The sequence below is a fragment of the Schistocerca gregaria genome, chromosome 4 (genome assembly GCF_023897955.1).
Source record: "Schistocerca gregaria isolate iqSchGreg1 chromosome 4, iqSchGreg1.2, whole genome shotgun sequence".
Classification (NCBI taxonomy): Eukaryota; Metazoa; Arthropoda; class Insecta; order Orthoptera; family Acrididae; genus Schistocerca; species Schistocerca gregaria.
In genome coordinates, this window is record NC_064923.1 from 223,988,554 (window position 1) to 224,014,973 (window position 26,420).

The following is a 26,420-nucleotide window of genomic DNA, read 5'->3' on the forward strand; positions in this document are numbered from 1 at the left end:
TTCCAACAAAGGTAAGCACAGATGCCGTAAATTCGAACTTCTGTATGCAGGCCCTTACAGAGTTCGTAATATTCCACACGCTAATGTAGTGCATGTGGAAACGCTACGTAAGAAGAAATCATTAGGGAATCATCATGTATCCAACGTGAAACATTTCTTGACTTAAATTTTTGCATTTCAGCTGACGAAAGGACGGCGTGACACGTAAGTATGCAACAATGGTAGTTTCAGCGCGCTTCAGTTACAAACAAAGCCGCGACACGCAGCGGGCCGCTAATATTTCACCGTACCTTAAAGAACACAGCAGTACTTAATGATGCTACGCCAGCCAAGACAAATAAAAACACGAGAAACATTTCCTAACTTAAAGAGAACATGCAGACAACGACACGACGTATGAATTTGTGCACTGAGAGCTCATAAATGAAAGAAATTTTTTTTTATAACGTGACATAATTACTTAAGAAAATGTCGATTTTTGCAATAGCTAAACTGATAATATAGATCGTTCATTAATCAATTATTTTAGTGGTAACATTAACATGTACTCTTTATTCCAGAATGCAGCATTGTTGTCACACGTCATCAAAATGAAACGTAGTTTTAGTTAGAATAAGGATGTGAATCTTTAGGTCACGCAGATAGCTGACGCTAATTGTCATTACAGAAATTTTATAGGTCATGCCGGGAGCTGACGTGATTTTGCAGCAGTTAATATTATGATAAAGTGTTTTATAGGTCATGCCAGGAGCGGACGAGAAGTACCAGAAGATGTTTATTGAAGTCATGCCGTGCACTGACGATAATTAATACTGAATGTTTTATAATAAGTCATGCCGTGCGCTGACGTTAATTAATGCTGAATGTTTATAACAGGTTATGCAGAGAGTTGACACAGATGCAGAAGAAGAATGTGTATGTTATGTTAGTGTATAAGAAATGTATAATGTTAAGAAATAATTTTGCTAGCATGTGACACATTGCAACACTATGGATGGGGACCACACATTACAATGTCTAACCAGAATAAGGTTTACCTTAATTTTCAGCTGCAAAAGAATACTTTAAATAATTTTATGACAGTAATTTTATTGTATATTATGACCTGACATTTGACGACTCATAACTGACGACTACACCCCTGAATGGAAGATAAAATTTTAGGACAGTAAGTCAAGAAATGCATTGTCAACAAAATTTATAATTAATGATGTAAGAAACTAAGATATGTAAATACAGAATAAGTAATAATGTACTTGTCTATAACAAATCTGTATACTATCAAATACTGAATAAGTAGGAACTTTTATGTCTTTTATATATGGGAATAATTTTCTGGAAGAATTCTTAAATTAAAACTACATATTGTTACAAATTACGACACAACATATTTTGTCATAGGGAAAATTATTTGGTAGTCAAATTATGGTACCAACAATGTCCGTGAACCCATTGCCAAAACAATTTTACCCGTACCTTAATTCCTGTGCATCCCCATGGTTATTGAGCACAGAATCAGTGAATTGTGAAACACGTGACTTCAACCAATGATGTTCTCGACGAGGTGTTTGCATACCTAGATGCACACCACAGCCCGATGTATGTCAATTGGTGCCTGCATACCTAGATACACACCACAGTATGATGTACGACAATAGGTGTTTGCATACCAAGATGCACACCACCAACCTTAATGGACCATTGGAGATGGAACTTAATCCTGATGTGGCTGCGGCAACTCAGGCTATTCGACGACGTACTTAGTGTTTGGGTACACTAAAACTATGGAGCAAGGCGATGATGGAACCACATGGCGAAACCTGGTGTTGTGCTATGTGAGGGAAAGGAACAGACTTTTGAGTGCATTCACAGACAGTTGCCAGTGCTTTGACCATGCTATCCAATTCCTTTTGTACCTTCCTTAATTGTGGTACTAAGAGATGCCAATTTGAATTAAATGTTTCATAATGTAAACATTCAATTGCTTCATATGATCTGTATATTGATTTTCACATTTACTCTTATTCTTGTTGTTAAATTTAAGGGAACCAAATTTTACTTGATGTACAATTCCTACTAAAACCCTTTCTATTTACATATTCTCTTTATTAGAGATAGACAAATCATTTCGTATGACAGCATTTGTGTATACACTTTGTTCAAACTATTTTCTATAATCAAATTTTATACTTATGTTGAGTCCATATGACTCAACAACGTAGTAAAATTTTAAGAAAGCCGAGTAGCGGCATATGTAATTATGTAATAGGCGTATTTAAACTGTTTTAGCATGTAATTATCTGAACTGTTTCTTATTTAAATTGTTTTGTTAATTAAATTGCATTGTGTATTATTGAGAAAGAGCGGGAAACCGCGCATAGATACATTTTGAGAAAGAGCGGGAAACAGCGCGCAGTAATACATCTGTAATGGTAGCAGGGATTGTCTGCACCAAAAACCATTGTTGGTGGCGAGACCGCACTTTTGTAGCATTGAGCGTTGGAAGCGAGCAGTTGCGAGTAAGATGTGAGACGAGGCAGTCGTAGCTAGCGAGACATGAGAGGAGGTCGCTGTAAGCGAGGTATGAATTAACACTTTGAAAGAAGCGGTGTGTTCGCCAGCCACTCGCTATATGTAGCGCAATGCTAGTTTTTAAGAATTTTTGTAAAGAACTATGCCCCTTGTAATTGTTTGTCAAGATCGTTCTCAGAATATAGTTATGTAATTTTGATGGAAAATTAGGTATGTAGCGCAACGCTACTTTTTAAGAATTTTTGTAAAGAACTATACCCCTTGTAATTGTTTGTCAAGATCGTTCTCAGAATATAGTTAACTTCTACCAGATTAAATGCATTAAGAATTTTCTATCCCAAAATCATTCACGTAAATGCTTTACGGAATTTATTGTTATCTTAAAAGAAAAGTCTAAACTGAGCTTCAGCTTTTATCAAATCTAAATTAACTTCAACTTAAAGAATTCCAGTCACAAAGTATTATGAAACTCCACCAGCAGCTTATAATTATGTTAAAGAGAAGTAAGTATATTCATTCCACAGTTTGCTGTAGCAGTCAGATGGCGATCCAGTATAAATAATTAAAGGTAAGAATCAGTCTTAATAATTTCAGGTAACGACTGAGGGTCACGGCGACAACACATTTTATGTTTCGTCGTAATAATCAGCAGGTAGTCTTGACAGAGCAGCAGTTAAAAGATTTTAAGAGACGCAGCGTTCAGTCAGCAAGCAAACGTTCATCAAATATTAGACGGGAAGGTTTCAAGGAAATTTTTCTAGCAATGTGAAAATTTGAAAAGGAAATTTTTCAAACAAAGTGAAAATATTCAGTCAGGGTTACCATCTACAAGCAGAATGTTGATGATAAATTGGTGCTATTAAATGGCTTCCTGCAGTCTAGTTTAATTTTATGCACCCAAATACAAATTTTATTAGTGAATTAGAGTTTAAAAGTAGTAACATTTGTTTACATATTACACTGATGAACAATAATTACAAGCACAAATATGGCGTTTACTTGAAGCCAACTACTACAGATTCATTAATACACAATGAATCTTGGCAACCTAACCCTTTAAAAAAATCATATTCTCATGATTTCCTAGCTTATTAAACTTGACCAAAATGAATTGAATAAAGAACTCGCCATTTTAAAGCATTTAGCCCCAGTGGATGTTTAGAATCCCGATGTTGTAATCCACATACATCATTGCAAATTGAAACACCGACGAATCACTACCACAAATGAAATTATTTAAAGAAAAGACTAGATACACTTATCGACAGTGCACGGGGAATCTTTCTAACAAAAGAGGGCTCCAAAAGTAACAGAGTCAGGATAGGATTTAAGACTGGTAACACTCCTAAGAATGCCAACGGGACAGACCTACTAACATGATTTTGTATCCCGCCTGGAACGACGGCACTTGGGTGTGCTCCCGTAAACTAAAGGGTAGGCCGAATATAGGAAGGGAGTAGGAGCAGGAAAAGGTGAAATGCTTCGGTACTGTGTATGGTTTACAACTCTTTTACTTAACTTTGTGTACAGATGAGAACATAGGTACGAAACCGTTCATCAATCAAACATCAACTAGAAGGTACAAAGGCAAAATCTGTAGTGGCTCACCCACTATGAAACAGAAACAATGTTGCTTCGACGTCTCCTAGGAATCAACTGGGCTAAATCCAGAGCGGCTCTCATAGAGCTGCATAGCGCCGACTAGAGGACGCTGTCGTCGGTGTCAGTCTTCTAGTGTCAACCTAGTAGAGCGTACCTACGTCGTGGCATCGTAGCTATCGATACCACATCCCTCCCTCCTGAAACGACGCACCAAAAGTCGAGTAGGGCTTCCAACGGTGGGAGGAGGAACCCAGGGGCGGTGCAACTGAAGGGGCACGCTGTCCGCCCACATCTCCGAATTGCTCGTGAGGGGGCGACGAAAACGCTCAATGAAAATCCTGCCCAGGCCGCGCACCGCCACTGGGTACACTCGGATGAGGAGGCGGATCAACGCAACGACCTCCATGGGCGACGGCGGCGGTGGCAAGGCAGCCTCAGCGTCCATTAGTTCCAGCACCGCGGAGGAATACGGCGGCGGTGGCCGGAGGTGGGGCCGTGGCGGCGGCGAGAGGCGCTCGTCCGGTGCAGGTGATCGGACCTGAACGGCGACGACGGCAGGGGTACCTGCGGGGGAGGCGCTGGCTGCAGGGGCGCCATCAGTGGAGTCGTGGGCTGAGGCGTCGGGAGCCACGAAGCCTCCAATTCTGCCGGAAGACAACCAGCGGCAGAAAACGGAGGACTGCACAAACGGATCTGGTTCTGGTGTCGCTGGACAGTGCTGGAGGGACCAGAAATGGTAAATACGGTGCAGACAAACTGGCGAAGAATGTGCCCCGGCTCCCAGCGCTGCCTGCCAGAGAAAACGCGATACAACACCAAATCATATGGCTCCAAGCAAGAACGACGCGAAGCAGCAGGAGCGCGCGGTGGTGGGTGCAGTAGCTGCATGAGCGACCGATGGGCGCCACCATGTAGCAATTCCACTGGGGAACGGGTGCCGCGCGGCTGGGAGCGATAGGAAGCAACGAAAGTCCAGAGCGCACGCTCGTGAGAGTGCGTAGTGCACAACTTGCTCATCTGCGACTTAAACGTATGCACCAAGCGTTCAGCCTCGCAGATCGACTGGGGGTAGAACGGGCCTGAGGTCAGATGGCGAATGCCATTAGCAGCGCAGAATGCTTCAAACTCTGAGGACACAAATTGGTTGCCATTGTCCGAGATAATAACTTCAGGAAGGCCCTCAATGCAAAAAACGGACATGAGAGCCCAAATAGTACTGGCAGATGTAGTAGAAGACATAGGCACAACAAAAGGGATGTTGATGTACGCATCAATGACTATGAACCAGCGTATGTCCCAGAAAGGACCCGCAAAATCAATATGAACGCACTGCCAAGGCGCAGTAGGAGTCGGCCACGCAAAGAAGTGCTGCTGAGGAGCAGATTGATGCTCCGCGCAAGAGCGACAGTTAGCAAGCAAATTCTCAATGTGCATATCAATGCCGACCAAAGCTCAGTGACAATGCGCTAATTGTTTCATCCACACTATACCCCAATAACCAGCGTGCAGTAACCTGTGTGTTTCCGACTGCAACAAATGAGGTACAACCACACGAGACTGAACACTGTCAGTTCGTAACAAGATAACACCGTGGCGTACAGACAAGTTGTGACGTTGCGCAAAGTAACGTCGAACAAGTGGATCACTAATCTGGATGGCAGATGGAGGCCATTGAGTACGAATATATTGCAAAAGAAGCATTGGCGGCTATTACAGAAGCAATCAACGAAAATCCACCGGAAAACCATCAGCTAATTCCTTATCTTGCAGGACAATTCGGAAGAATCGAACACTTCTTCAGGACCGATAGGTAGACGAGACAAATCCTCAGTATTGCCATGCAGGGCCCTAGGCCGAAACAAGATTTCGTAATTGCAGTTAGACAAAAACAAAGTCCAACGTTGCAACTATTGTGCCGTACGGGCCGGAACTGGTCTTGACAGGTGAAACAACGACATCAAAGGCTTACGGTCAGGGATATTAACTGTAAATAGAAAACCAACATGAGTGGATATGTCCAATATCCTAGTTATTATTCCAATTTTTAACTATGAACCGAACATTCATGAGTTTTTTAACAGTAACAACATTACTATATTAAATTACAATGCAACTAACAAATTTAACACCTGAATCAACAAAACACTTATGAAGTGTACTTTCACTTTCGCTGAAAAAGAGACTAGAGAGTGTATGGTTTTGAAGCCTAGGACCCATGCACTAAGAGCACAACCAAGAGAGTCACATGAACGATATTCTTGTTCGTCCTACCGTTAATGGTATGGATAGCACAGCACACATATTACATAAAAAGTTGAATGAGTCAAAAGTGAGTATTACACTTGTGAGGGAAAATTCACAGTTCATAACTGACAAAAACTAGTAGATCAAACCAGAAACATCCATATCCAAGAGGAAGGTAAATTTGGGTACTTCGATATTCCGATCTATATGCCAATATACCAGTAGCCAACACCAGTGAAATTGTGAAAGAAAATCTAATTGGACATAAAAAGACCTGCTTTCGACACCACAATATAAATCACGAACATTGTGAAGATCTGTATATAGGGCAGACAGGGAAGAACTTTTCGGACGTGTGTCAACGAACACGGAAAACTAATGAAAACAATCCATCTGCTTTCGTTTCTCACCTCAGGAAGAATAATCATATCGTTTCAGATACTCATAACCCTTCAAAAACTCTAAACTCTGGAAAGAAAGTGAAGAAATCGGATATACTAGAAGAAACTGAGATATGAAATCACTTTTAAACACGACAAGAACACATAATTAATGAACAGACTGATCTATAATACAACAACACAATATTGGGTAACTTCAGCCATATATGACAAAGATTAAAGTTAAAATTGAAATGTAATTTACAGTCTCATTAATATAAGGTTAAGCGAATATCCCAGGTATTCATGCACCAATCATTACACTTTGGCAACACCTGAGCTTATTTCCACATATATACTTGTTTCTTAGCCTCTGCCACCTCCCCTTGTTACCTCTTTTGTTTATTGTATTCACCTGCAAGTTATATTTAACATCAGCTTTAGAGACCTATACTGGTTTTAACATCATCTTTAGAAAACGATGCTTGCCTTACTATCTCAATTAGTCCACATTTTAAGGATGTTAAGGATAGTTCAATTTTCAGAGGTCCGTTTTGTTATGTGTGGCTTTTAATGTTTATAAGTTTGTCCATTAAAAATATTATAATGTTTTTAAGTTAAATAAAGTATCTTTATACTTTTACTATTTTATAACATCACTTGTATGTTACCAAGCATCTTTCCATTATAAGATCAGTTATTTCCCCATCCTCTTTCTTCATTGTCACTGGCGCACACTTTATGTTAGACTACCTCAAACCATTATACAGCAGTAACTGTGGATCGTTTTATTGTGCATTCTTACGCTATGCGACTCACACCTTAATAGCTTAGCTTTGCTGCAGCAAACAATTATTGTTTACTTTTCTTAAAGGCTTCAAACATTTTAATTTATTTTAATCCTGTTTCTTAACCTGTTACACCTTTTGGCCATTGTCTCATTGATCTCTATTTACTCACCTAAAGCACTTTATGTAACGCTTTCTCAAATCATAGTGCGAGAATAAGCGTCATGTTATATGTGTCATACATGGAGGGATGTTATATATTACATATTTTGCCGTCACGTGGCCATCACACCTACTTACACATGTTTGTTGTTCCAACCTACCCCACTTCATATTTTAAATAGCGACAACCAACATTTTAGGCTGTTGTACATATTTTAATTTGTGGACCATTGGCCATGTTTTCGCTGCCAGCACCACCTTCTAAATAATCTGCCCTTAGGTCTATTGCGCTAAATTATAAACTGATTACTACCTTATGTTATATTATGTTCTTTTATTTCAGCAAGTCATTCTTTTGCTACAGCTAACATCTCTCTTCACTTTTCATAATATAGTTTGATGTTTGTTCTTCATAACTCGGCTGCAGTCTGACAAAGCCTTTTATTGCAGTAACAATTCAGAGTCAGGGCGTTGGCTGTCTCCAATCATGAACTGCCACCTTATAACTGATGCAAGTCTTATTTGTGACTTACATGTAGATTTCCAGAGGTCTCTAAGGCCGTGCTTTGCTTTTTACTGCTCTTTAGCTCTGTACATCATAAATTATTCGATGACGATATGGCTAAATAACGTATCGTTATATTTTTTATGTTTAATAACGTCACCAAAATGTTACATTTTGACTTGCACTATAAGATATCTGAGTATCTGTCATCATTTTGGTTTCACACTGATAGAACAGTTCACATTAGACAATCAAGTATTAGTAGTTTCATTGTGTATTTTATCACTGTGCTATCATGTCATATCGCCTGGTGCATCAAACATATTTTGTTTACTATTGCAATGTTTACAACCTTATGATTTTGCTTGCTATGCTTTTTAATAGATTTACCACTAACCTCTATCACTCCCTCTCGTTGTTTTTGCCGCTAGTAGCTTCAAATGGTCCAAATGGCTCTAAACACTATGGAACTTAACATTGGTGGTCAAAAGTGACATAGGCATAGAACTACTTTAACCTAACCTAAGGACATCACACACATCCATGCCCAAGGCAGGATTCGAACCTGCGATCGTAGCGGTGGCGCGGTTCGGGACTGAAGTTCCTAGAACCGCTCGACCACAGCGGCCTGCCCGCTAGTAGCACTTTACATAAGATATTGCTAGACCACAAAACGAGAGTAAAATACCATTCTTATAGGCTATGCATTTTACTGTCACGTGTCTTGCCCTGGAATTAATTTTTGCTGCCACTGTTCCTGCAAGTAGCCCCTTTTACGTAACATGCCCTTAGGTCATGATGTTAAATTATAAACTCGTAATTTTTCTTTTTTCTTTTCAATTTCTCATTGTATGCCGCAGTAAACACTCTTGTCACTTTTTCTTAACATTTCTTTGCGTTGATATTTTCTTACGTAACAAATGTTTTGTATGTTATCTAGCGAGGCATGTATCACAACTGTTCTGACACCAAATGTAAGCTGTCTCCAGTAATGAATGTCACTTTCTAGCTAAAGTAAACGTTATTTGTTATACATGTGTAGTTATGTTATCACAGGTTATATTTCGAAAAATGTACCGTCTGGCAAAGGGTATTCATAAGTTCTTTGCGTTCCAAATTTAAAAAAGACTTTCTTCCCCCTGTTTTCCTGGATTTCAGCACATCCTGCAAACACATTTGGTACCTTGTCACAATTTCGAGCTTTTGATGCACTAAAAATGGTTGAATTGAGTTTTTGTATTTATTACTGTTCTGGGGAAGACGTACAGAAATGTGTAAAGCTCCATCTCTGATAATATTAGTATTCTGACTGGGAACAACATATAGGCATACATCTATTAACATTTCTATGAGTTATGAATAATAAAATTCTCTTGTATCTTACTACGATTATAAAAATATTTTCTAACATATCCTAAAAACTGACAAAATAATGCTCCACTGAGCGAGGTGGCGCAGTCATTAGCACACTGGACTCGTTTCGACAGGACGACGGTTCAAACACACATCCAGCTATCCTTATTTATATTTTCCATGATTTCCCTAAATCGCTTGAGGCAAATACAGAGACGGTTCCTTTTAAAAGCCACGGCCAACTTCCTTCCGAATCGTTCCCTAATCTGATGGGACTGATGACCTCGCGGTTTGCTCCTCCTCCCTCCCAAAATAAACCAAGCAACCAACTAACAATGCTCTTGCATGCAACAGACAACTTACCACGTCTTGCACTGCAACTGCGTGAATACTATGCATCCAACAACATACTAAACTAATGCAAAAGAAATACTGCGGTCCATGCAGAGGCAATGCATGGTCACAACTACTGATACAACTACTCTGCTTTTTTATACAGAAATTGAATGGTTTGTAGGGGTTTGATGAACTAGCCTTAAGCGGAGTAAAAAATTGAAAAAACGCAAAAAAAGGTTATAATTTACTGTTTCATAAAATTGAAAACATTGAAAAACTCTTTCCTTTTCTTTGAAAAATTGATTGGCAAAAACTTTATTTATTCCACAGTGTTTACAACCAGTTATCACATATCTGCTCTCAACAGAGGTACAAAATATTACTCTCAGTGTTTGCATACACAGATGTGACAAAATCCCTCCAGTGTACAAGCAAGCAACAGCTACATGCAGGAAAAAGGCAAATTACCAAAAATCATCAGTTAACACCAAAGTCTCCTCCGGCGCTATTAGCACGGTCACAGCGGACTGCGAGATCTGTCGCTCGGCTGCTCTCCACGGCAGGCTGCGTGAGACTACTACCAACTACGAGTACTTGCAGTACGTGTTCCCTCGAGGCTGCTAGCAATACTAATATCTCAGACTCAGAGTTCGTTTATGTACACCAAACAGAATCAGTGGCCAACTTTCCAAAGAAATATTAACGTTCTACTTTCTATATACTCACAATAGCACACAATACGCGAAACCTCTGACTTCTGTATCGATCTAGGGCATACTGATTGAGATTGCTGTATCTACGCTGTAATTTTTACCCCCGTGGACAGAAATGACATTGAGTGTTCATCAACGATAGCTAACACATCACGTTATGTGCTCACTTTTATCTCTGCTGTATCGCCGTTTTTAATGGTATAGCTGTACAACACATTCGGTTAGCTTAGTGTCTACTGATAATCTGCAGTTGCTTCCTTTGTCTACTCTACTCTTCTACTACATCCTTTACCTACCCGCCACTCCCAGTGAAAACATTGAAAAACTTTACACAGCTCTTTCCTTTTCAGTTTTTCTGACGCCAACAACGTCCCGTGAAAGTCCAGACAAAATAGCAACTCACCGAGCTGCCATCGCAGTGCCTGAAACTGTATTACCATCAACAGGTAACTGCAGCTACTCACGCCTATTGGAAAGAGCTACCCCAAATGATAACCCACCTTCTCCAGTTCCTCAACCTTCCCTCCATGCTACTGTCTTCTTAAAAACCTCCAAAGCGCTCTAGTACAGATCCCATTCCCAGCACTGTAACCAAACAATCACAATCATTTCCCCATCCTAATTAGCATGTGGGCACTGTTCACCCCTCTGCACTTTCTCTCACAATTGTTCACACCTCTGTCCTATCCCTCTCTGACCCCAAATTTCTCTATGTCAACTCCCTCCCAACTGAAATACAAAGTATGTGCCTCACACTCCCTTCACCCAGATCATACCCCACGAAGATTCCATCCTCCTTAAATCTTCAGATCTCAAATTCCACTCAGGTTTTCTAAGAATCCTCACATAAACTTTTCGTCCTCATCCTTCCCTCACTCTCTTCAACACTACCTCCCCCATAGAAACAACAGGTTTCCTGCCATCATAGTGAAGGCTGGTCCTGAGATCATGGCGAGTACAGGGACCTGCGCATTCCACTATATCTACAATGACTGAGGTCCCACCTATCTCATTTGAGTTTTCACAGTCTGCTCCCTCCTTCAATCACATATTTACAGAAGGAGTCCTGATTTGCAGCTGCTGTCAGAAAGACAAACTCCTAAATCTCTCCCCGAGTTATAATGTCCTCCTGTTTTCCGACTTCTCCAAGGTGACACTGTCCATAATCTACAGCACACTGTCCTGAAAGCTACACCACCCCAGATGTCATCCTAGCTTCTCCCAAAATCAATGATGCCTCACAGCAATAGTCCTTAATATTTCTCGAAGTGACCACCTGCCTATTCTACTCACCATCTGCTACACACAACCTTATACCCATGTAACACATTCCAATCTCCACCCGGAAAACTATACGTAACTATTCCGTTACCAACTTAAATGTGTACCAGAATCCATAGGAACCCAAACTGGAAGCCACCCGTAACCTTTCAACAAACTGACAATATCTCCCATCCCACTACCTTCCCGCAGCAGACTTAATCAGGTGAAATATCCACCCAAATCCCTACCAAGGCCATGTAGCCCCATCGCTCACTCTCCATCCACAAGTCGAATCATTCTCTAAGAATCCGATTGCTTAAATGGCTCCTTCATAAGGACTCATAAGAAGGATACACTCATTTGCCACTGACAAATACAGAGAGACATCTAAAAAAGTCACTGAAGCTGGTACAAAAAAGTCACTGAAGCTGGTACCAGACAAAGTCTGTGCTCCAAATTAACTTTTCCAAGTACTGCAAAGCATTCCACTGTCCCACTGGCCGTCAGTCCACCTCTCACTACCTGCTCTTCCATAACAGTCAGCCCTTACCTGACGAGCTGTGCAGAGCTGACAATTTTGCATCCCATCTCTCCAACATCTTCTCTAACCATAACGACCCTAATTTTAATTACTCCCTGTTCTCTATCGTCAGTGAATGAACAAACTCCACCGTTTCATACCTGGCGCCCAGCTTTCAGAACTAGGACAAGATACCAACAACAGAATTAAACACAGCACATGATGTGAAACACGTAATTCACAGAAAACGAATCACATCCCCTAGTCATGGCCACATTGCATACTGACACCACAAAGTATTCCCTTTTCCTCCTAGTGACACCTGCTACCATTAAACCTATGTCCTTTCCAATGGCTCCTGCTGTGAAGTGTGGAAAATCTTCCTGAAATAGCACAAACCCCATACCAATACCTCCACCTACCATCCCATACGTTTCATCTCAGCATTTATCGAGGTCTGTGAATCCATCCTCTCCCACCACATCCATCAAAACCTGAACCAACACCAACTCCTTCCGACTAACCAGTGTTGCTTCCGCCTCTCCTTCTCTTCTAATGACGAGCTCCTGCATCTCACTCATCTCCTATCCCACCAGCTCAATACCTGTAAATCCACTATTATGATCTCCCTTAATTATGTCCCCCCATCCTTTGTCACCATTAACAACACCAATTCCCACACCTTCTATTCTATTGCAGGCTTGTCTAAAGGCTCTGTTCAGCTCTGTTCCTCTGCTCTCCTATGTCTCCTCTAAAGAGTGACATGCTCAAACAACCTTCACCATTTCACATCCCTTACTCTGCTGAAGACACGACTTCCCTCACTCTCTATCCTATACTCCAGAAATCTCAGTGATCTCTAAAGATCCACCACATTTAGTTTACCCCCTGGTGTAATCGAAAGTACCTCAAACTCAACGCTTTCAAAATCCAGACTAATTATTGGACACATCACCAGCACCTTCTGTCACCACGATTTCTGCTTTACCATTTATAAGTGTCCTATCTAGCTAACTAATGTCCAGCAAATAACATGGAAACCTCACCTACTAGCCATCTAACAGGAAGGCTTCAATAGACCGAATCTACTAAATCTACTAAACGGCCAAACCTGGGACTGCATCCCTCCACACCCACAAAACGTCGATCCAACCCATCTTCTGTTATGTGACCGTCGCCTCAATCTCTACCTCACCCAATTTCTATAAATCCTTCCAAATCCTGGAACACCAGACACTCTGCCTAACTTTCTGCATCTGTTTACTTCCCCCAAAAGCATCCTTTATCAGTTCATCAAATTCTTCCCTCTCCTTACTCAGAATAAACACACCTGAACAATCTATGCCATCTGATACCTTGGCTCGAATAATCCTATTGTTTCTCTTCTAGTTTCCAATCTTCATATGCTGCTGCACCTTTACCAAGACATTCACCATTTCTAAACCTACACACCGTCCATGTACTCCCACAAAGCAACTTCAACCATTTCCCCCTCACAGATCATGAACCCAGACCCAACATTTACCACCCTACCAGCTCTATGTCCACCCCACCCCTAACTCTTTAGGGCTACCCCTACCTTCCCTTCCCCATATTCCCTTACATATTTTTCCTCTTCTGCCTTTCTTAATATCCCTGCCTTTCCCGGTCAACTTTCAGCCTCACCACTGCAACCTCTAATCCATCCTGTCTTTTTTCCCAATAACCACTCCTATTCCATTGATACTATACACCAGTCCTCCATCATTATACCACCACATTCCTACCCTTTCCAATGATAAACCTTTTCCCCTCTAACAACATACCACCTACAGCAGGACAGGTACTTCCAGTTTTGAGCGCTAGGAAAATACTTGTTTTAATTCTCAGTGCTTCAGTGTATCGTTTTACCTTATATTATTCTTTTTAACTATGAGTGCAAGAAGTCATATCTCTTGTACATATCAAAACTTCCATTTTAATTTCACCTTTATAAGTTTTAAATTTATTGTAAATGCCTCACCTTTTTATTTTTTTTCACCTAGTATTTTTGCCATTTGGTTGAGGAGTGGATTGGCTGTACCACTTACAGCCTCCCCACTCATATGGGGTGTGAGGGTATGAAATAACAACAAAGATAGAAAAACAATTCGACATTTATAAGCAAAGTTTTATGCTGTTTCTTGTAAATTATTATTCGCCTATAAAGGCGAAATTTGACAATGGTGCGAGGTATCACAAATTAAATGCTTGTGAAAATAAGCTGACGTGGAAAACCTCAAAATGTCCATCAACAAATATGTGACTGTGGTGACCACTTGAAGAAAATGATTACGTAGCGTGAACACAAATTCTCAAGGCTGTTGCGAATATTCTTTAGTGCCACGTTGGGTTCCATTTTATATTGCCCTCTGCAAGCCGTGTGAACAGCGATATCGATTCCTTGCTTGAATAAAGTCGCCTAGCGTTGCTTAGCTATGGTTTTCTTCAGCTTCGATTGGTGGTGCCTGAGACAGCTGTACAAGAAATTTGAGCAAGTAGGTAGCTTAGACAAGATCGCTGGGGTTTGGCTGTTAGGATGTTACCTCTCTCAGTATACTATCTGGTACCTCGGAGCTGTTGTCATCTGCACGCCTGAAGTTTCTTTTGTGGCTCGATCAACTTTATGCTGCCTGTGTCGTGATGGTCCGTATATTGCAGTTAGACTTTGGGAGTGCTCCTGAAGCCGTAGCTGGAGATATGGGCTCACACATTGTCCATAATTCGCTTCGGCCTGATGAAAAAACGTCGATGAACAGCTTTGGTTTCCTTTTTAGATGTTCATTGGAATTTGCGAGAGAACACCCTCTCCGTATGGAGTCACTTGTGAGTGTCCTGTGTTATTCTGACATTACTCTGTTTCGACATTTTCTATGGACCGTGTTTGGCCGATGCTTTTGTGTGGATCATTATTCTGGCGATAGGAAGCCGTCTAAGCCAAATACTCGTTTAATTGTAAGAGGGTATCAGTTTCAGGAGAAGTGTCTGTTTCTTAAAAATTGAAGTTTTTTTGTATCTTTTTCCCCATTATCTAAATGCCTCTTAATATTTATCTTCTTTAGAAAAAGCTGACCAAATGGACTTAGTTGTAGACTCCCATGTTTCCATAGTGCTCAGTTGCTTTGTCAGTTTAATTTGTTTTCTGTGTGTTTGTTTTATAATTTGTCGAGTAACTGTCTGGGAAGTCAACCGAAATGGATCTCTTACTGTATTTGCCTATTTCGTATGCTTCAGGCCTTTTAATTGCCTGACATTTCGTTGCTCATAAAAGGACTTGGTTAACCCCTTAGTCTGCTTCACAGATGAGCACATGCTAAATTTTTCTCTTTCTGTGGTTACCCATATCAGTGAAATAGGGTGCTACACAGCTGTGTGTAAAGTCAAAAAGTGAAAATCTGCTTCACAGATGTATGAAATCTCTGCTTACTATGAGTATGTGTATTAGTGAAACACAAGTTTTCTTTTGTATAAACATTATGGTTGATGGTGTTCAAGTCTGCTTCAAGGACGTGTACATTATTTTACATGCATATCAAGGAATTGTAATGCCTTTTGCTGCTTCGCGGCCTAGTAAGTAAAGTTTCAAAAATCTTAATGCTAATTTCCCAATCTGAGGACTGATTTTACTTGTAAGAGACTGCTTAACGAACATGTACATCAATTAAAATTTTTGCTTTCCCTGATTAGGTAACATTTTCTTTCTGTTTTTCTTTCAGCTATGTGTGGAAGTTTTTAAATTTTTGCTATTTTTCATGCAAGTGTATTCTGTATCCTGCCTGCTTGACACACACATATATATAAGTGTTATTTCCTGTGTCACTTAACTTTGGTTTCTCAGAACCCAAAAATTTGTTTTCAAACTTAGTCTCTATGCAGAGCTGGTACCACTTGTTTTGTAATTAAAAAATCTCCCTCTGGGATAATAATAAGGAATTTTTCTTCTAATATTATGCTATTTCTGTTCAGCGAATTTCTATTTCTAGATCCCATTTCATTACCAGTTCAGTTTGTTTGAGGACTTTGGGCTACGTGGTATGCGTAGCTAATTTAAGTTAACCATATAAAAATCCACAAGCAGTACACTTAAGTGTAACAAACTGCAGTCAGCGAGACCAATCAAAGTAACACACTAAAGTGATTCGTTGAGTAACAAGATTAAAAGACTGTGGCTACCAGCTGTGGGAAAGTTATTAAAATGCTTCGTCTTTGCTGTCGTTACTAGGTGAATTATTCAGTTTTGACATCGGCTGTAGTGATGACAGTTAGCCTTTTCAAAATTACCTGATCCCCTACTCTGATTGATATAGTTGTTGCATGTCATCCTGAGGGATTTCATGCCAAATTCTGAGCAGCTGGAGCGTTAGATCGTCAAGATTTGAACATTCTCAGTTGTGAAGAGACCCTGCTGGCCAAATTAGGGTTTGTAAAACACGAAGACTGGCAGCAGAAACTCTCGACCTGTGTGGATGAGCGTTATCTTGCTGAAATGTAAGCCCAGGATGGCTTGTCATGAAGTGTAAAAAAAAGATTAGAACATCGTCGTCATGACTCTGTGCTATAAGGGTGCCTGAACCACAACAAACAAAAATTTTTCACCTATAGCTAGGATTTAAGCCTTAACAGTTTTGTACTGCAGCCCTGTGGGGAGGATACTTCAAGTGTAGAATGAAGTCTTGACCCACTATGGGAGAAGAAAGCGCAATTGCTGTTGTCTCTCGTGTTTCCATAGCAGTTCTGTGGTGAAGGGACCACTCCAATGTTCTTGAAAAGCTCTCAAGCTTTGGCTTGGCGGATACATGTAAGCTTTGGTCATGGACTCGACTACAGATCGTCACCAGCAATGGCTTACCATTCTCACCTTGGAGATACATCAGTGAGGTTCTTTCAGTCCTCAGTTAAATATTCCTTAGAATGAAATTTCGACAAAGTGATTAATACAGTGACGATTGTTATGTTTTATTAACTGTTAAAGTGCGCACAAATTAACAACAACCAAGAAGTGATGTAGTTTGTGGACAGTTTTTGGTGGTGCAGGAGCTTCGTGAAGGAAACTTCGTTCACCCGCCAAAGCCGCGACCGCCTCCGGGTCCGAAGCCGCCACCGCCGAATCCAGGACGACCTCTTCCAGGGCCGAAGCCGCCACCTCCTCCAGGGCCGAAGCCGCCGCCTCCTCCAGGGCCAAATCCGCCACCACCACCGGGCCTCCCGAAACCTCCGCCAGGACGGCCGAAACCGCCCTGGCCAAACTGCGCATGCGCCAAGGCGGCAACGCACAGCAGCAGCGTGAACAGTGCCTGCCGACAGAGAAATAGTGAATGCGTCATCGAATCAAGTACATACAATCCACTTGTGTTTCAACATGATTGAAAAACATGTATTTATATGCTTGCTGCGGTGGATGGCTACACAAACAAACTTGTGTTGATTACTCTTTTATAAATGATTACTGATTTCGACATGAGAGGTCGGTTATCTTCAGAGCGGTTTATCAGGTGTGGTAGAAACAACATAACACTAACGTGTAATACTAACGTCCACTTACGTGCGATTTGACACTCTAAGAAAACAACGTACCATGAAGGAATTATCTGAGTAGGACGGAAATCGGAAGATGTATACAGAGAAACAAATGATTAACTTTCCGAAAAACTGGATGATTTATTCCAGAGAAAGTGTTCACAAATTGGGCAAATCAATAATATGGTGGTCCACATTTATTCGGCTCTGTATTGAATGAGTTGTTGCATGTCGTCCTGAGGGATATCGTGCCAGATTCTGAGCAGTTGGAGCGTTAGATCGTCAAAATCCGAACATTCTCAGTTGTGGAGAGACCCTGTTGGCCAAGCTAGTGTTTGGCAAACACGAAAACTGGCAGTAGAAAGTCTCGTCCTGTGCGGACGAGCGTTATCTTGCTGAAATGTAAGCCCAGGATGGCTTGCTATGAAGCGCTACAAAACTTGGCGTAGAACATCGTTCTCATATCGCTGTGCTATAAAGTTGCCGTGCATGACAACCAAAAGTGTCCTGCCATGAAAAGTAATGACATGCTATCACTCCTGGCTGTTGGGCCATATGCCAGCCAGCAGAAAGGTTGGTATCTCAGCGCTGTCCGGAGTGTCTCCAGACACGTCGTCGGCCTGCAGTCTCATTGATTGAAGTACAGTTGTCTTCGGTGATTAATCCCCTTCCCACTGAGCCCGGTGACCATCCTAGAAGTGTACGAAGACGCCTCAGAGAGGGGTGGGACGCCTTTGGTAATCATCTGCTGCATCCTAACAGCACAGCTGTATGTCAACAACGTTCCACGTCCTGTTTTGTTGCCCTTACATTTCAGCAAGATAATGTCCCCCCGCACAGGGCAAAAGACTGATTTTCTTTGTGATTGGCAAGCGCCACCTTGGTCAGCGATGTCGCCGTAACTCTCCCCAACTGAGACCTTTTAGAGGGTTATGGGCAGGGCCATCAAACCAGCTCGGAATTTTAAAGTCCCATTGAGTCAAGAGGACAGAATTTGGCACAACATCTCTCAGAATGACGTCCGAGAACTGCATCAATAAATACCAAGCCGAACAGCTGGTTGCATAACGGACAGAGGTGGATGAATGCGTCATTGACTTGCTCAATTTGTAAAGCTGTTTCTCTTGAATAAATCATACAGTTTTTTCCTGAAACTGTAATCATTTGTTTGTCTGTATAGGTATATCAAACCTACTGATTTTCGTCCCAATCGTATAATTTCTGCGTGGTGCGTCCTTTCTTTTGTCTTAGTGCGTATTATTTGCTTCTTAATAGGATTCCCCACTACTACTATTCATCGCAAAAGCAATAAAAATATAGAAAATTCTTTCCTATGTGTACATTGGATACAGTACATGAATAATGGTGGAAATATTCGAAAACATCAGCAGATGTTTCGATGAAAATGAATCATCCTTGGATTTAAAAAAGATTCAGTACATACAGTTACAGTTCAGTGCCTCTCATATAAGTTCTCAAGTAAAAAACAATAGGTTTCTCAAGCAGTGAACTACAAGAAGTAGAAAATATATTTTTCTGGTGTATAGCTTTATAGAGAAGTAAAATGTGGGCTATAAACGGTTCAGACTGTAGGAGAAAGCAAGCTTCTGTAATGCTCTACACAAGAATGCTGAATATTAGATAGGTAGTCCGAACATGTGAAGCAAAGGTACCGAACCAAACTGAGGATAAATTAAGATTATGGCACAATTTTACTAACAGGAGAGGTTCACATCCTGAACCGTCAGGGAATAGTCATTTTGGTAATCTTTGTAAATTTGTGGTAAGGTCTTATGGGATCAAACTGCTATGGTCATCGGTCCCTAAGTTTGCACACTACGTAATCTAACTTAAACTAACTTACGCTAAGGACAACACACACATCCATGCCCGAGGGAGGACTCGAACCTCCGACAGGGGGAGCCGCGCAAACCGTGACAGGACGCCCTAAACCGCACGGCTACTCCGCGTGGCTGTATTGGTAATACAAGGAGGTTTTGGGGGCATAGGTTTTGAAGGAAAGAAAGGCTCGACTAAAATGAACAGATGGTACAAATGGTAGCTACACAAAGATAAATAGGATTGAATAGATGGACCAGCGTGGAGAGCTGCATCAAGCAAGTCTTTGTTCTCAAGACCATAACTACGGTAAGCAATACAGCATGGAAGTGCTCCCTATCGAATAACGTATTTCAAATATTGCGTTTATTCTCTCAACTTCTTCTAGGTGCAGCTGCCAATTTTCGACGATTCAGCAGAAAAAGTCTTAAGCAGTTTCACATCGTAACACAACTGTGCTCCTGAGATGCACAGCTCACCTTCCTTCGACAAAACGCCAGTGTGGGTTCACGCATTGGTTAATAACTTAGATGTGAGACTTCTATAATTGGCCTGTTTTATGACATTACACGAAGATCACGACTAAGTGCAATAGCTTGTGCAAAAATGAATAAAACCACCAGTGGTTTGGAGATTAACACGGCTAAGTTCTGTTTTGTGGTTACAGTGACATTGCAAGAAAATGACCATACAGTTCATTACTTAACATCGCTACCTAAACTGTTACATTTCGTTGGCTCATCTCTTTCGTGTCGGGATGTACTTCGTACAGAATGGGGCGCTATATTTCATTGCTATACCACTCAAATAAAAGTAGTCATCATCGGAAAACTGTCATTTTTGTAACATAGCCTCTTGCTCGTTTGTGCAATGTGCAAACTGTAATCTCCGTTACATGTCCCTCACCAAAATTTTATGAGCTGCAGTTAGTTTTGAAAGAAACGAATTAAAGTCGTTACAAATAATGCGTTGGCGTAAACATCCCAGTTCATCAGTAGCTTTTATTCTTGACTCTGTGCACGGCTTCAACGTTACTCGCTTGTGTGAGCACTGGCAACTTGTAGGCTGTTCCTCTCCATAACACACTATCTTCAGATAATTATTTCGTACCGACTACAGTTTTGTTAACAGGTAGCCCCCCCCCCCCCCCCCCCCTACAAACGAGGCTATGCAAGTTACTGAAACTGGCTTTAGGACTGAGGGATTTTCAGTTACATACTCTTCCCAAGACGCGCATTGTTAACAATAATTTATCAACTATGCACACGTCACTTGTGATGCAGTTTTCTTAGTGACACTAAATATAGCGACATAAAGCATATCAATAGTGAACTGCTGGAAGTGTTTGTTCCAACACAGGAAACTCAGCCTTGATAACAATGCTCCAGCATAGGAGGTCTATAACGTCAAAGCAAACAGATACGTGGTATAATACCTAATTTAAACAAATGTTACTCAACATGTTGCAGACAAATATGTCGTTATTAATGAGATACGTTTCCTGCAAGCTAACTACAAAGACACAATAAAAGATAGAAGGAGGTTATCAAATTGTGGAGGCTATAGATGAGCTATATAACCCAATACTTCGATGTTACATATGAACATACACGCGTGTTTAGAGTCTTCTTAACTACCTATGTTAGTGAGATTTCCCAGTATTGCACTACATCTTTCACCTGGTATTGTAGTGTGCCTGGTAAAAGAATTCTGCTTCTTAGTCGAATCACATATGTTTCAAATACGTTTCTCATTTATGGTAACTATGAGTATCTATTTTCTTCTTACTGTGTTTATGTCGGCACTTCTTACTATTTATTGGTTAGTAGTCTCTACTCCGTATTCCCCAATTCCCGTTTCGTTCTTCATGGCACAACAAGAATAACACCAGTCTCAACTGGTAAATCGTCGTCATCTGATCTCTACATATTCCAAGCACAAATAGACGCTTTTCTACCCGTGTTTGGTATCTATAACAATGAATATGTACATATTTGCACAAAGTGCTTGATCACGCATGCTTGTCGTGCTCAGGGACACTTGTCACTGAAACATTTTCTTTTTAAGAGAACAGCAGCACAAATTTCGTCTTCTGTACAGCAGTCAACCATTATTCGTCCTTCATTATTAAAAATAAACACTTAATGTTCGTAGCAAAAGCTGTTTTGATTTGTATGAACTTATATTTAGCGCGCAATTTGGAAGATCAGAAGCACTGTTTTAAGAAAAAATGAAGTCGGAGAAAACATCTGGAATAACTACATACTACCAGAGAAGAAACATGTGTAATAGCTCACTGGAATGTGTAGTAGGAATTAGTGTGTGTTCTTGACACGACGAACTGGGCAGCTGAACAGGTGAGTACAGGACTATGTTCACAAAATCAAGTAAGGGTAATGAATAAGAAAATAATCATCATTGTGAATGGATTACCGTAGCCAAGATAGGTACAAAGGCAACACCATTCCTTATAGTACAAGTTTATATCCCTACTAGATCCGCAGATCATGAAGAAATTGAAATAATATATGAGGTGGAATAAAATGTGTAGATTTTTGAGGGAGACTAAATTCTAAAACTGGCGGAGGACTATAATTCAATAGCAGAAAAAAGAAGCAACATAGTAGGAAACATGGACTGGGAAAAGGGAATAAAGGGGGAAACAGCCTAGTAGAATTTTGCACGGGCTAAAGTTAAATCACCATCATCTTCTGGGGCCTTTCTCCCACTGCAACGCGGGGTCGGCCTTGTTACTGTGGATTTGAGAATGTTAGTGTCGCAGGGTGGCCGGATTCCCTTTTGTTGCCACCTCGTACCCACAGGACAGAATTAGTGATTGGATGGTTGGTTGGGGAAAGGAGACCAGACAGCGAGGTCATCGGTCTCATCGGATTAGGGAAGAACAGGGAAGGACCATCCCGGCCTTTGTTTGCAGCGATTTAGGGAAATCACGGAAAACCTAAATCAGGGTGGCCGGACGCGGGATTGAACCGTCGTCCTCTCGAATGCGAGTCCAGTGTGCTAACCACTGCGCCACCTCGATCGGTCAGAATTAGTGTATCTCAACTGTCTGCGTTTAGTATAAGTCATGAAATAGTGCGAACGTTTCTTCAAATGTTTGCGAGTCATGGAACTGAGGCGGGACATGGGGACCAGCCCGGTATTCACCTATTTGGATGTGGAAAACCGCCTAAGAACCACATCCACACTGGCCGGCACACTGACCCTCGTCGTTAATCCGTCAGGTGGATTCGATCTGGGGCCGGCACGCCTACCCGAGTCCAGGGAGCTGCGCATTAGCGCTCTCGGCTAACCTGGCGGGTACAGACAACAGTTAAATGACTGCTGATAGTTTAAGAATGATCAAATGAGGGCATATAGTGGGAAAACACCTGGAGACACCGGAAGATTTTGATATATTGTGACGATGTAACAAAATGTCAGCGATCATGGATAAGGGTAAATGTATGAACCTGAGTTGAGGGACCCAAGTCCGAACACGATAGAGTCGAAAGTGGCAAGAATAACCGTTCTAAAGACTCTGTCAGTGCATCTCTTCTAATGCAAGTTCTTTGCTTTCCGTAATTTGGGAAGAGGGATTACGGACCAAAACAAGAAAAGTCCCGTAAACATGGCCTTTAATGTGCATAAGTTAAGAACTAAGATTACTCATCCAACTTTGTTACTGCCAAACTTATCTCTTTTACAGTACAAGTGCTCACAGCTCTTAGGACATTCATTTTCGAACTCACGTGTGATAGATTATTCTTCCTTGTTTTGATCAGCAATACCTCTTCCCAGAAAATGGAAAGCAAAGAACTTGGAGCGGAATAGGTCCACAATGAGAATTATCAGCACGAGTATCACTTGTAACTTCCTATTCGGTCGTTTCCGAGCCAGGATCCCTTACCTCAAATTGATACATTTGCCCTTTGCTATCATCCCTGAAAGTTTGTAACGTATTCACGGAATCACCCCGTAGAACGGGAAGACACAGATTTCGGAACCACATTTTAAACTGCAAAACATCTGACCACGCTTTATTGGTTGTGAAGTGAATTTTGAATCTGAAGAAATTGCTGAATAGGAAATGAAAGATATGGGCTGTGTAAGTCAAACCAACAGAGTGTAGTTCAGATTTCCAAAGAGAGCATTAGAAAACAACTCACTGCAACATTGGAAAGGCATACAACAGACGATGAACGAGTAGCTTTGGGCTATGGATAGTGAATAAAATAGAGAAACACCTTCATAGAGAGGCAAGAGTCAATAGAAATCCAATGATAACACATAAGACAATTCATTTAATTGCCAAAATGAGAAAATGTAGAATCCTGTCAAGTAAAGCCGGCAAAAGTGAACATAGACGTGCCAGTGAGTGTGTGCAGTTTCTAGGCGATATTACCAACGCCTCTGTGTTACCGTCTCCTGAGTGTTTTGGGATCTCCTTGAGCGACTTGCCGTTCGCACCGTTGTTCACTAACACACACACACACACACACACACACACACAAACACACACACACACACACACACACACACACACACACACGCTCGCACGCACGTAAACGAGATGTAATCGCCTTTCTTTGGACAATTACAGCTAGATAAGGAAGTAAGTTCAATTCTGAAAATTGTTTGCTTATAGTACCAGTGACTAGAAATGAATCACATTTTAATGTAACAAACTAGTTGCACGCGTAAGTAAACAGGAGAAAAACTTTCTGTTTAAAATACGCACCAGTGAGTGTTTATGTGTCATCGTCAGCGCACGAAAGAGATGAAATCACGTGAAGTGAAATCAAATATCTCTGTTTATTTGTACCACTATATACTTCAATTTATTAAAAGTTTCCACTAATTCGTTTGAATATTCGATTACAACACACTTTTGACTGATTACTTTTCACCTTTATTGTGATGTGTAAAATCTGATCAATTGCTAGTACTCTGAAGTTTTTATTTCAATAGCGATGGATCCCCAGATTTTATGCTCCAGGAAATGGAAATGGAAATTTCAAAACTAAGTACCACAGGCGGAGAGGGACGTGGCAGTTCCAAAATTCACCGTAATAAAAACAATTGTGTGTTATAATTAAAATTCTGAATAGCAGTAGCAGTTTGTAAGTAGGGAAAAGAAATCAAAAATGAAGAGAAATAGGCCTTCAGCCAGTACAGAGCCAAATTTACTACGCAAGAAGCATCAGGGCCTAACAAGATCGGTTCCGTACAAATTAGTGCAATACGTCATTGGCCTCACATCACAGCCACGAAACCAAATTGTAAAAGACAGACAACATTCGTGTGCAGTAAATGTAACTAATGTTCGTCTGTGTCTAAGCAAGAGAATGAACTGATTCCAAGAATTCGACGAATACGGTTATGTTTTGTTACACATAATGATTTAACATGTATTAAACCACGGATTATTATTTTTAATAATGTAAAAGCTATCAATGTATCATCAAAATGTTAAATAAGATTCTTTTTACCAAATGAAGGGTTGTCAATGTTTAATTTCTGGAATGCCTATTGTTTCAAATATGCGAAATACCCAGTTACACCTGACAGGTATAACATATCTTAGATCTGACTTTATGTACTCTATAACAAACTGTTACTGGTTACGGAATATGATTTTCTATTTCTTCTTTCAAGTAGAAATTTGTTCCGATATTAAGAGGATAAAGCTTTCTTTTAGTAAGACATAATGTGGCTTAGGACAGTAACTATTGTGAGCTGATGATCAGTATCTATGGAGCAGTAGCAGACGCTCAACTGTAGCGCCAGACTGCTACAAAGTAAGTCTAAAAACAAGTTCATCATAATAAAACGATAATTTTAACGCCCTTGAAATGGTCAGATGGTGACAATTTCATCTCTCGACTCGGAAAGCCATACTAGATTCGTCTCCACTAAAGACTGTACTCTACGATCAGTAACTCTAAGCGAAGTGTTGACAGTGTCGGCAACGAAAACTTATTCGTATATGCGTGGCGAAGTCGCAGAGGCACTCACCAACAGTTTAGCCATGGCGTGGTCCGCAGCTGACAACACCGTGTGGCGTTTGGCGGCCGGACGCGGCTTATATACAGTATCGTAACCTTGTAGGCTGTTTAGTAAATATTAACTGTTCTAACAGTGTACCGGGTGGATTGTTTTCGCGACTTCAGCGGGGATTTCCTAGCCGTGGTGCTTTCCGGAGGCAGCAGGTGTCACAGCAGAGTTTCATTGTATTGTGGAAAAGCAGCCATTTCCACTGACGTGTGTGGTAAGCACTATTGTGAGCTCATTCCTTGAGGCTAGAGGATCTCGAAATTTATGATCTTCGAGATAAAACACCTTCTCTAACACATTACATATGTAGAAATTGTAATGAAATATTTAATTTGGCTACAAGTAGAGCAGGTGGTTTTAAAATTCTAGTTCAAGTGTTGTGCGAAGTTTGTGACGGGGTTCACTCAGTTTAGGAAAGTGAATGGTGCTCCACATTCTAAAGATCATCTGCAGTAAGGAGAACGCAAAAATTATAGTATGCGGCCGCGTATGCTGTCAGACTTTCGTTCTTCTTTTACAGATTGTTAAGGAAGAGCGTCGTTGGAATTATACACACCGATGGTGTATCGCCGTAGTACTTTCCCAGCCGAA

General features: G+C 40.9%; 1 protein-coding gene across 2 annotated transcripts in view; it reads right to left on the minus strand.

Annotated features, from left to right (window-relative positions):
- Positions 1-25,831, minus strand: part of LOC126267565 (keratin, type II cytoskeletal 1-like) — a 65,335-nt gene extending 39,504 nt beyond the window's left edge. Inside the window, exons 1-2 of one of the 2 annotated variants that reach the window (XM_049972868.1) lie at positions 25,791-25,831; positions 17,536-17,710 (exon numbers count right to left, since the gene is read on the minus strand). In XM_049972868.1, the coding sequence (XP_049828825.1) occupies positions 17,536-17,710; positions 25,791-25,805 (190 nt within the window). In that variant the 5' untranslated portion in view covers positions 25,806-25,831. Of the gene's footprint in view, positions 1-17,347; positions 17,711-25,790 lie in introns of those variants that run through there. The other variant, XM_049972867.1, reaches the window with a different exon arrangement.
- Between the last annotated feature and the right edge of the window lie 589 nt (positions 25,832-26,420).